Raw genomic sequence first — 12312 nt, 5'->3', positions numbered from 1 at the left:
AGTCCCACAAGGTCCAATTTAGTAATCCAGCCTCTTTGGCGTATCTATTAGGCCACTTTCCAGAATATGGGCCACATCCTGGATTGAGAACATCAGTCTAATATAAAACTTCAGGGTCAAAGTCCTTGTTGCTCCTGGACACACAGATTGCACCAGTGGGAAAGAACACTTTCTGACATCTGCAGCTTGCTAAAACAACACACTCCTTTTTCACAAGGACCTTAACACTGTGATACAGACCTTTGTCACCTCTAGACCAGATTACACCTGCAGCTGGAGGTAAAACTTCATAGCGAAACCATAACTCATATAGCATGCAGCTGCCCATTCATTATTGAGCAACGTAAATGAACCCATCATATTAGTCTTCCATGACCTCCATTGTCTCCTTATCCACTTAAGGATTGAATTCAAAGCCCTTGTCTGAATTTGCATGATGCTTTGCCTCATCCTAGTCGGGTACCTCGGAAGCTATTAATCTGCAACTCGCTATAACCACTATGCTCCATAGGGATGGTGCAGCCAGACATTTCCAGAACAAGATTCACAAGTGCTAGGGGAAAAGCAAGGACAGCAATTGGACCCTGGCTTTGGAACGTTTTACCAGAGATTAAACTGAGCCAGCGCCTGACCGCGTACAGATGTAAATGCAAGACCTACCAGCTTACACTTTCCCCCTCATCTTTCACTGTCACTCATCTTTCTGTCAAAGTTATCCTCCCTCAAGAACTAGCTGCTGGGTCACACTCAGGGATTGTGTGCAGGCAGAACTGGCACATGTAAATCCCCCCCAGCCTTCATTACCAACCCCGATTAGTTTGGTTTCGCATTAGACATTCAAAGCCACATCAAATTAATTCCCCCACGGGGGTGCTAAATGAATTATTAACTGAGGGGGATCAGGTTACAACACTGTGCCCTTTTCCAAAAACTGTAAATATCGATATAAACAAACAGCATAAGGACAGCACTGGACTCCCCATCCTCCCTCCTGCTCTGTTTGGATCCTGTGAAATTGAGTTAAACCCAGGGAATAACTCCTCCTGCACTGTTTATACTAGCTTCTCCCCAGGGCTCCCTTCCTGTGTGGTCTGCAACCCACCTTGTACCATCTGTATTCCCAGAATCTTACCCACTCTGGAGTCACATTCAAGCATCTTCAGTATCTTCTGAATTCTGGGTACCTAAAATGGAGCCTTCTCCTCAATTTTTATAGCTCCCTAAGCTTTGGTACTCCAGCCAAAGGACCCTCCTTTCTGCACCATCTGTATCCAACAGATCCTGGTTTCCAGTCACCCCTGTGATTCTCAGCTCTGTCTTCTGAGTCCTTGTTACCCTCTTTAGGTTAACCAAGATCATCTTTCTTAGGGCAGGTCAAAACTATCACTTAAGTCAATCAAACTTACATCGTTCAAGGGTGTGAAAAATACACTCCCCCCCCCCCCCCCCCGAGCGATGCAAGTTACAGCAACCTAAGCACCATCCACACTGGCGCTATGTCGACATAGCTTCCACTTCTCACAGAGGTGGAATAATTATGCTGATGGGAGAGCACTCTACCGTCAGCATATAGCGTCTTCACCAGACATGCTGCATCGGTGCAGCTGTGCCGATGTAGCGCTTCTAGTGTAGACCTGCCCTTAGTCAAATTCAAAAGTCAGGAGATTTGCAAAAAACACAGACCACAAGCTTTTATTGATTGAAACTTCACTGCTTCTTTCCTCAGCAGGAGAACAATCATGGCAACAACAACAAAAAACTCCAAAAGAAACAAAAAAACACTTCCATTGCAAATAATATTAATTCTTCTTTTCTCTGTTTCTCTCATAGTGCAGAGTTTAATAATAAAATAATAATAATAGTAATAATAATATCCTTTCCTCTTTTCTTTCAAAGTGCAGAGTCAATTCGTATTCTCTTCTTTGCCATCTGAAAGAAGAAATATATAAGAGAGACGAATCTCAGAGCACCTTGTGGAAAAGTCATCCAGAGGTAGAGCTGGTCCAAATAGTTTAAAATTTCCAAATTTTGTCTACATTTCAAAATTAGAAATTAACCCCTCTCCCAAAAAAATCAAAATAAAAAAACCCCACAAACAAAAAATAAAACAAGAAAATGTTTGATGACGACATTTTCCCCTAGTTTTTGACCAATTATAAAGTCAGTCCACTTTTAATTTAAATTTTTTTTTAAAGTAAAATTTAAAAATAATAATTTTGTAAACGTGTTCTCCTAACCAGCTCTCCCCAAAGAAGAAACATATCTATTTGTGGGAGGTATCCTAGAAGTAATCAACCAAGGGTGACTGCCCAGATCATCCCAGTAGGATAGGTGTCATGTACAGGATTCACCGTGGCACTCTCTCAGACTGACCTTCCTCTGAACCCCAACTGGACCATCACCCAGGTAAAGTCACAGGACATCTCCAGAAAACAGACTAATCTGAGAACCCTGTCTATGGGACACCACCTTTCCAACTTTCCCACCCAACCTCCCCACTCCTCCACAAACCCAGTTTCAGAACCCCAACCAGGAAAATAACCAAGAACGGGGTGCCAATAGAGACACAGGACTGAAATTCACCAAATTCACATCACTCTCCATCTAGCAGATTACCCAGGATCAAATGCCCCATAGTTCCAGCCACAGGAACAATCGCAGATTCCGCATCTGGTGTAATTTCCCATTGCCTCCAGAAACCTTTCTGAGACAGCAGCCCAGGAGTGGCCATCCATCCCAACTTCCCACCACAGCTCTGGTCTCAGATCTCTATCCAGGGAGATCTGCCAGTCTCAGAAATGCTTTCCTCATCCTTTCTTCTCCACCACAAAGCCTTTCAATTACCAGCAGCATTTTTCTCCTCCTTGGCAATGCTGCTGCTGCTCTCTTGGTCCTCTCTTTCCGTTGGTGCTATCTGTGGTGGGTGGTTCTGATAGGAAGTCTGGTCTGGTGCTGGCATTGCCTTTTGTTTTTCAGTAAATACCACAGATGCTGATGTTGCCCCTTTGGGCAGCTGGAGGAAACAGGGGGTGGGTTGCATAGTAGGGTTCTGAGTGTAGGGAACCTGCTCTGTGGGATAACGTCCTGCTGCAGTGCTGGAAAACTGCATTCGAGAGCAAAACTGATTGGAGAATGGAGCTCCCTGCATGTACAATTCGCTCCAGGGGACGGCCTGATAGGCAGCGATACCTCCTGGGGAAAAAAGCAGAGAAGTCGGGAGGGACAGACAGAGACAAGGAAAGCGGGATAAGACATTTTACTTAGATAGCACCTTTCATCAGAGGATTTCAAACTGTTTTACCTGCAAAAACTGAGTAAGAGAGAGATACAGTCCAAATTAAAAATGCAGCATCACTGGGACGACAGCAAGGTGTGTTCAGTGCAAGACAACATTACAGGAATACATAGCAACCTACTGCAATAAGAGATAATAATAACTTTGTGGCTTGCTGCATGGTAAGTGTTCTCTTGCAATACACAGTTTACAGGAAGGCAAAACCGAGGGGCAGAATAATTAAATAATCATTCTAATCTGAAGAGTGGCTATGTAAAAATGGCACTTTCTTATCAGAGAGGTCTGCTCCGTCAGTGTGTTCAGGGACAAAAATAAGGTTTTACTTTTTGCACTCCTTTTCGCCCTGCAGAGCCAACTCAATTCTGCAGACACTTACACACATGCTTTATGCGTGTGAATTCAATGGGACTGTCCACTCGCTTGTCGTTAAACATCAGTGTAAATATTTTCACAGTCAGGGCCCAGCTTTCCATTGTTTACAATAGTGCAAACCCACTGAAGAAAACGGGACTGCACTGATGTGATCCAGTGCAGTATTTGGCCTGAAGAACCTTTATTATTCATGTGGTGCATGAAATGGTAAGAACCCGACCTAGTCCTTGGATCTCAGGCTGAGTTTGCAAGGCTGGCAGTTTGAAAAACAAACATCTTGTTTTACTTGTAAACTGATCACAGTTGATATGGAGATCATTGGGACAAACTAAACATGGAGCCCAAAGATGCCATTTTTACAGAGTTACTTTTCAGAGAACAATTACTTGAAGTAATTTTACTAGGGTCATAAATCAAGTCAGTATCAGAGCCATGGGAAAAAAGAGTCTTGATTCCTTTTTGCTTGCTCTAACCACCAGGCAGCTCTGTCTAAGCACCTCATTCCCCATACCCCAAACTATATACATTCTTTTAAGATGGCTTCAGAAGGGGCCCGACAGGATTAAGAGCCTGTTTTCCTTGATGTCTCTTCCCTAACTCCAGGACACTGTGACATCTGGATACCAGTCGATCTCTAGCCACATATTTCAAACATTGTATTTTCTTAAAGGTACATGATACTCCAAGCTATGTGTTCCAAGAGCTCATAATATTTGGTCAAACATAATCATCATTCAGTGCATTCAAAAGGAGAGAGTGGGGCAATAAGGGTGTATGGAGCTATAGCGTCACTTTATATATACGTTTCTCTTTCTTCTTTTCCCTTTCATGGTTATCAGTCAAATTGCTCCACACTTTGGCCCTTCATTAAACCAGTTAGTAACCCCAGAGGGGTTGGGGTGAATGGGATCCCAATAGATTTGGGGATACTCACCTGAGCTCCCAGCAGGCTGCTGTAACAGGATTTGTCCCCCTATGTGGTGCTGTAAATACCCTCTTGAGGCACCCGCTGCTCCATAGGACACAACCCCACTATTGCCAGCCAAGGTGAAGAAAGCCGGGTTGGATTCGCTGGGTGTAGTTGGTGTGAGTCGGACACTGGGTAACACATTGCTGGCGAGGGGGATTGGAAGATGGTGGAACTGGGAAAGCTGGTGCTGCTGGGCATACTGGGGCAGCTGGTAGGTTCCAGGCTGGCTACTGTAGTGATAATACGGGGTCTCTAGGTTGGCTGTGGGCTCCAGCTGGTCAGGGTAATTGCAGGGGGTTGGTGAGCCAACCCTGTGGAGTACAAGGAGAGAAAGAGTTCACAGATTGGGAGGAAAGGAACTATTAAAGCAACAGGTGCTGAAAACAGTTGTTAAACTTGAGGATTCCCACTCTCTGCCCTTCGGATCCCCCCTTTCCAACACACATATTAATCCCGGCTGTATGGCTCCCCTCCCACCATGCAGACAGATAATCTCATCCGGATTCCCTTTCTTTTATTCTTAGGATCCATCCTTTGCATGAACACTCATACTCCTAGCTCTCTCTCGTCTAGCATTCCCCCACCCACACCCCTCTACAGTTTGCTTTCCCCATCTCTCTCATGAAGAGTGTCTCATTGCCCACCATACCCTTGAGTCTGGAAGCTGTAAGCGAGGACTTCCCTGGAGCTGCTTTCCTGGCTGGATGGGCTGCATTCACTGTTGGGAGTGTCCAACATCAATGGAACAATGTGATTGTTTGGGTTGAAGCTCATATTGAGAGGCAGGCTGGCCCTGCGAATGGGTGGAGGGCTGGGAATTGTGGGAAAGCACTCCATCCTGCTGGAACTGAAGCTGCCCTGGGATGGTGCCTTCGTCTGACCTGCCTCACAACACGTCGCCGCTCCAGTTACGGAAGAGACTGTGAAGGAAAAAGAAAACGCTTGATCACACACAGACCAAATGGAGAAAGCAGAGGGTGTGACAGGGTTAGGGCAGAAAGCATGGCAGGGCAGGGGTGTGGGATGGACAAGGTGGTGGGTGTGAAAAAGGGCCAGATAGTGGAAAGACAGAGATACGGAAACAGAAGCACTATTGCACTTAGGTCTGTCTAGCACAAACCTCTTGGGGCTGAGCTACAGGAACCATACCTGTTGGTATCATTCTGGCTGGCACTGAACATTCGCTTCCAAAACTGTGTGCTACTAAATGTGGAGTTTTCTGGGACAGAAATTCTTGCTGTGAACATTACTGACAGTTGTGAACTGGCCAACATCCTGCGATCACAAACAGGTTCCAGGACATTGCCAGGAAAGGGCATTACGCACAGGCAGCGTGGAAAAGGCTCCAAACGTATTGTCATTTCTACCACATCCTCTTTAGCTCCAGCTCTTCATTTCACTCCATAGCTGTAAGAATGCACATTCATTCTTAGGGCTTCTTTTAAGCATAGCCCTGTTTTGGAGCAGTGCAGAAGTCCTTACACAGTCTAAACTGCCCTGATGTGCTACACGACTTAAGAACCCACCATGTCCACCAATTTCTTTGCTGCTCTTTATTCCCTCACAGAGCTGTCTCAGTGGGTTTCAGGACCGAGCCCTCACAACATGCCTGGTAATGTACACAGAATTTTGCAGGACCAGCCAGTTATCTTTCATTGTAGACTTGGAAAGGCTCGCTTAACTCTTTAGTATCAAAAATAAACTCTTTGTGTTATGGAACCAATTAAATACGGTGGAGAAAATGTTCAGATTTAAACTTTTCTTCTCTTTGTGTGGTGACCACCACAACAAAGGCCTGATATTCAAAACACCAGAAACCCATGGCCATGTGCACAATTGTGTGTTGCAATTGCATATGCCAAATTTGCTTGTGGAATTGCCAGTCGGGCATTTACACACATCAATGATTTATTACTTGCACAAGCAAATACCTGTTTTGCTCACACAATCATAATTAGGCACACAGTCATACATTTCTGCAACCTTTCCTCCAAATCAGAAAGGCAAATGTTATATGTCCAGATTGGATTCTCTAACGGCTCAAGTTGGTAGTTTGTTGTTAGATTACTTTAGCTGGAGCCTACCACTTACTGAGATAACATATTTATTTTCTTTCTCTGTGTTGTTTTCACAGAGCCTATTCTTTGGAAATCACTTTTGCCTTGTAAATGATAGACTTTAACACTCATTTGTTCAATCTTTCCATTCAGTTCCGTTATTCTGGATTCCATCCTACCCAAGTTTCTATTATCTCCACGAACAGTTTCTTTATATCTTCTAATGACGCCAACTGGTGGCTCCACAGTTTTAACTTGATCCAATTTTGTTGATGAGTTGTCTTCTTAGAGAAGGAGACTGATGTAAAAACCAGATGATTTATTTTTCTTTTAAGTTGTTTTCCATTCTCATCATCAAAGAGTCAGCTCTGTTGATGTTTTATTTAAAAACAAGCCACAGCTGTATATATTGTCAAAGTGTGGTTCTTTTCTGAAAACAGACATTATGAAAGATGGGACCTTCCTGAACAGATCTGTTTCCTGAGCATGTTCAGAGTCATATCTGCTGTCTTTAATGGACAAAAATAGGGTTTCACTGCTTTTTGCTTCTGTGAGCTCTCTAGAACTAACAGAGAGAGGGTGCTGGAGTCTGTTTCATCCTGTACATCCAGGAACCAAACAGTTAACTGTGTTCCAATCATCACATGTGCACATTCCACTGACGTCACTGGGCTTGCATAGGTGTCACTGAAGGCCTAATTTGATGACAGCTCAATGTACACAGAGTAGATGCAATGGGTTACAGTAGACAGCAAATTCCAAGGCACTCAATTTCAGGCTGGGAGTTGGGACTCTACTGTATTTGTTCTTTGGTTTTAGGGTCTCTGAGAATTAAACCCCAATGTGTGAGTGGGCAGGAATTCCCCCCTTCCTTTTTCCCATACAACATGTATTTTTTTAAGGTTATTTTGTGAATACTGCACTGTCTGATGGAAATCTATGCCTGAGGGTGGGGATGTGTATAGATTTCTGAGAGGAAAAGCACTCAGGAAGGCGAGATAACTTGGCTACTCTTGGTTGGAATGTGGGTAGGGGAGGTAGTTGGGTTCAGCTCAGACACTATAGCAACGGTTTCATTTTCCAAAAGTATGGTGTATCTATGAAACCCCTATGGATCCTGTAGTTAATCTACAGATTATTACAGGTGCATCTCAATATTTTGTTTGCTTATTTTCCTTCAATATTAATTTCCTTGCAACATTCTAGACTTTGAGCTTATTTAACGAAGTGCAGGACTCATCACAGTATCCTTCTGGGAAGCAATGGATTATTCAAATGCCTTGACAATGTTCATACTGCCGCAACAAAATATGCAAATATTGGAATCAACTAATGGAATTAACGGCACTGTGGATAAAAAGCTCATAGAATCTACTCATAAAGAGTCCTAGCTTCTGGACTACTTCTCACAGATAGATTTAGGTGATAGAAGTGAGGTACTACATTATAGTACTGGTAATGCATTTTAATTTAGTACTTTATTTTTAGCTTATGTGCCTGTTTATGAAAATTGAGTAAACTTATTAATACATTGTTATTGAGGTTTTATGCATCATAAAATATTATGTCATTGAATATATACTATTTAAACTTCAATAATCTACTTCTTTTTTTAGTTGTCTGGATTCAGTTTTGCTTCAAATTCATTAGAAACCCATTTCCATAAAGCACCCAATTTTTATTGGTCCCTCAGTCATTCCCTTAATATAGACGTCACGACATTTGGCATGGTACAAAAGGTTATAATTAGGCATATGAAATTAATTAAAAGGATAATTAAGGCTGACTATCAAAAAAACCCCACTCACTAAAAATCAGATCTCTGAGTATGGGTTACTCTCCCTAGAGAAGTGGTGAAAACATCATAATCTTTTGGTACATTTAAAATTAGGATGAAGTAAGTACAGAGAAATGTACTGTAAGGAAAAATCCTGCCTCCATGGGATGTACTGTCCCCTATGGCATGGAATATATCATCTAACAAGTCTTTTCTCTCTCTGTTTTCTATGATTCTCCGAAGACTAGCTGCAGTTCAGGTACAAAACTGGTCCAAGAGCACACCCTATTGACTTCCAATGCTATTGCAACAGAAATTAAATGAGTTGTACGCTTCGGAACCTTCACCCTCATCCACTTCTGCCCCTCTAAGCTGAGCACAATCCTGGTCCTTGGGCTGTCGGTGCACCGTGACCAGTGAAATCTGAGGCCAACAGCAGCAGTGGTAGTAACGCTACAGGGGACACGGAGGTCTGGATGGGGTAAAACAATGGCAAGGCTGTGGCCTGTCCCTATTTTGGTCAAGACAGCAATGTGTAAAAAAGTCTAGAAGGGACTGTCCTGGCCTATGCTCCCTGGGCTCCCGGGTGGCAGGGAGCCTGGCTCAGATTCAGCCCCAAGAGCTGCTGTTAATGTGAGAAGCTACAGCTTAGACCTATGTGAGGGATGTATACCTGTCCCAGCAGCATAAACAACCAGAACAAGCCCTACATGATCCTTCAGGGAAACACCACTGATGGTGCCCGTATCTAACATCTACCAAACTGGGATAAAGGGAAGTGAGGCTGATCCTGTCTAGCCTTATAGATGCCAGACCTGGGTAAGGAATTAGTAATGATTTCAGGCTTCAACCCTGGTCTCAATGCTGAGGAGACGCATGACATAGTGGGTAATTTCATTAGGGGATGTGCAGGGGTGTATTCAATTAAATCCATTTTTAATAGTTTCTGCTCAGTGTGGGGAACCTGTGTGACTTTCCTTAGGCTGTGTTCAGAATCCTGGAGACAGGAAAAACACCACCAAGCAATGTCACACAGCAACACAAATCCTTACTGCAACACAACCGCGAACGGCTTTCACCTGATGAGGAGTTGAGTGGTGCAGAATGCCCGCTGAGCATGCTGGGATAGTTCCCGGCTGTGGTATCCATGTTGAGCATGGCAGACTGATCATGAACGAAGTCAGGCAGTGGAGGCATGGGCAGGAGAGACGCTCTGGAGGGTAGAAGTAAAAGATAAGAGCAGGGAATGAAGGAACAGAGGGCAAGACAAGCTCTGACCTGGAAATACCCACTCTTCTAACTCTCCCCCTTCTTTCCTCAGCGAAACTCCCACTCCAAACTCCCTTTATCATCGAGCTCTGCAAACCTTAACTTCTACTTGCCTCTTCCCCTGAAAGTTTTCCTCATCCACTCACTCTGTTGGAGGACCCTCCTCCCCCCTGGAAAATCTTTGCATACTCCCATTTCACCCACACAAATAAATCCCAAGTTTCCCCTAAAGACTTCCACTTCTCCAATGAACCCCATTTGTCTGTGAGGCTGAGATGAACCTGCAATTCCATGCCCATTTGGGAAAACATGAGTGGGTGAGGGGAAGAGAGGGAAGATATTTCCCTGTGGACCCAGCAGCACTTTATTCACGTTGAGGAGAATAAGGTGCAGGAGGGATCGTGGCTAGCACGCTCACAGAAACTGAAGATGGATAAGATCTACTAGATCGCTCTGCTATCTCAGCCCCTCCTCACTACAGGTTGTAAGTAAGTGACATTCCACCACTTTCCTTTGAAGACTATCCCACAGGTTAATAAAACACACTTTCAGGGCATTATCCATTAAACTCCAGCCCAAAACCCAGTCAGGTTGTGAAATGGGAGCGGGGGCAAAAGTCTCTCACCAGCTGGCATTATGCTACCATAAACTACCTGACTCCAATGAAATGGGGACAGGGGAAAGGGTAGGAATGCTCACTCATAAGAGCCTGGTAACAAAGAGAAAACAGACGAGGTAGGTCCCTCACCCATAAGTGCTTGCTCCTGAAGGAAGTGACAGAGTTGTTGGTGCTGGGCATTTCTTGCTCCCTTTTACAGACAGTTTCTCCATTTTTCGCCACTTTGCTCTGCGATTCTGAAACCAGACCTGACAAATGGAGAGAAAGAAACACTCAATCAGGCGAGCATCTGCATCCATTCTTCCTAAGTCCCTTGGGACACAGACAGAAATCAACAGAGGTCATGCTCAGGAGAGGGGGACGTATCAGCAGGAAGATCACCCCAGGTCCCATTTACCCCCTTTCCTCTTCAAGCAGCCCCAAGGGAAAGACAAAGAGGCTGAGCAAGGAGCCCCCTGTCACCTGCATCCCTTTCCCCTCACAATCTCCAGCCTCACGTAAAGGGGCAGGTAGAGAGAGGCAGAAGTCAACAGAGGCTCCCTTACCATGTTCTTTTGTCACTGTCCTACCTGTCAGTTACCTTCCTGCCCCTTACATCACAGCCTCATGTCCTTTCCAGATGAACTCCTCTCCTCTCCCTACATACTTCCTGGCTGTCTCCTTTTTTCCTCTTCTTCTGATGCAGTGCCCATTCACCACGGGGGACTCACCATGATACGCTGGGGTGTTACACCAACAGCAGCAGCAATCTCCCGCCTCTTCTCATTGTCAGGATAATGGTCTTCCTGGAACATCCTCTCCAGTTCTTCTAGCTGCTCTGGAAAGGGGGCATTGTTGAGAGAGAGAGAGAGAAGAGGAGAAAGAAGGAAGCAGAAAGCAGGAGAGAGTGTGACAGGAGAGTGAAAGAAAGAAACCAAGAGGGGAAAAAGGAGAGAAACTTGATTTTCAAAATACTCAGAAAAGGTATAAAAAGACATCTTCAAAACAGAAATGTATTACCATGTTAAACGAAAATCTTTGCTAACGATATTGTACGCCCAGTAGCAACTTTCCGGGTTACTTCACTTGGGGATGTTCCTGGCCATTTAACAGCACAGAGCTTATTGTACAAAACACTAGCAGCCAGTGAAGTCCAGTGTCTCCTAGCTTCACTCCAGTGCTACGCAATATGCCTTCAGTAACACTAGTACCCTAGTCTACAAATGCCATTATCGGTCAGGTGGCTCCCAGTATCTTCCAGGACCTACCTGCACTGTAGAAGGTGCGGGTTTTCTTTCGGACGGGTGGTAGAGCTCCCTGCTCTTCCGGGTTCTCTGGCGGTACTTTTTTCTCCTTGGCCACGTCCTGACTGCCTGCAGATTCCTGGAATGAGGACATCCTGTAGGACTGTCGCCCTGCAGTGCTGGCTGCAGCACACCTGGCCGATCTGCGGGTAGCATGGCCGAGATTCAGATTCACATCCTGGAGCTGGGTCAGGCTGTAAAGGTCCCCAGGAGCAACGCCAGATGTCTTCGGGGAGCACACGCCACTGCTGCCACTGGTTTTTTGTTTCTTGGTCTCTTTTTCTGTCCTGTCAGGGTAACATCCCTCAGCTCGTTCCTGTGACTGAGCCGGGATCTCCTGGGTAAACTCAGCCCCAGAGGCTCGAGGCACGGAGTTCACGTCACCGAAGAAAGTTGGTAGCGGCCCACACATTGTGGCATAGTTGAGCTGACAGTTCAGGGCTGCTGGGTGCGAGGGGGGTGATCCAGACACTTGCACCATGCAGTAGTTTCCATCTCCTTCTTCTTCTTTTAAGGGATCAGCACCATCTCCTGTTTCGAGGATACTGCCAGACTCGTCTTTTATAATCACCGTGTGGAAAGTAGAGAGCAAGCTGTTCCCTGGGCCGTGCGCCACATCTGCAATGAAGTGCTCAGTGCTCAGCAGCGACTCCTCCCCTTCTGGTTCTGG

General features: G+C 45.0%; 1 protein-coding gene across 1 annotated transcript; it reads right to left on the bottom strand.

The window, feature by feature from the left end:
* Positions 1–1665: 1665 nt before the first annotated feature.
* NOBOX (NOBOX oogenesis homeobox) lies at positions 1666–12305 on the bottom strand. The gene is made up of 8 exons (XM_067531006.1): positions 11607–12305; positions 11070–11176; positions 10489–10607; positions 9551–9684; positions 5287–5557; positions 4602–4948; positions 2845–3192; positions 1666–1929 (listed from the first exon to the last, which is right to left on the bottom strand). The coding sequence occupies exons 1-8, from the start codon at positions 12121–12123 to the stop codon at positions 1904–1906; spliced, it is 1869 nt and encodes a 622-aa protein (XP_067387107.1). The 5' UTR covers positions 12124–12305; the 3' UTR covers positions 1666–1903.
* Positions 12306–12312: the final 7 nt, after the last annotated feature.

The sequence above is a fragment of the Emydura macquarii genome, unplaced genomic scaffold, assembly GCF_026122565.2.
Source record: "Emydura macquarii macquarii isolate MOO-44397 ecotype Brisbane River unplaced genomic scaffold, CSIRO-AGI_Emac_v2 contig_3122, whole genome shotgun sequence".
NCBI lineage: Eukaryota > Metazoa > Chordata > Testudines > Chelidae > Emydura > Emydura macquarii.
The sequence above is the reverse complement of the archived record's forward strand: the minus strand, read 5'-3'. Positions and strand labels throughout refer to the sequence as shown.

Coding starts and splice junctions, on each gene's coding strand:
- NOBOX (XM_067531006.1), bottom strand. CDS start 12,123: ATGGTGCAAGTGTCTGGATCACCCCCCTCGCACCCAGCAGCCCTGAAC. Junction 11,177..11,606: donor CCGCACCTTCTACAGTGCAG/GTAGGTCCTGGA, acceptor CCCCCTTTCCAG/AGCAGCTAGAAGAACTGGAG. Junction 9,685..10,488: donor TCAGGAGCAAGCACTTATGG/GTGAGGGACCTA, acceptor TCTACCCTCCAG/AGCGTCTCTCCTGCCCATGC.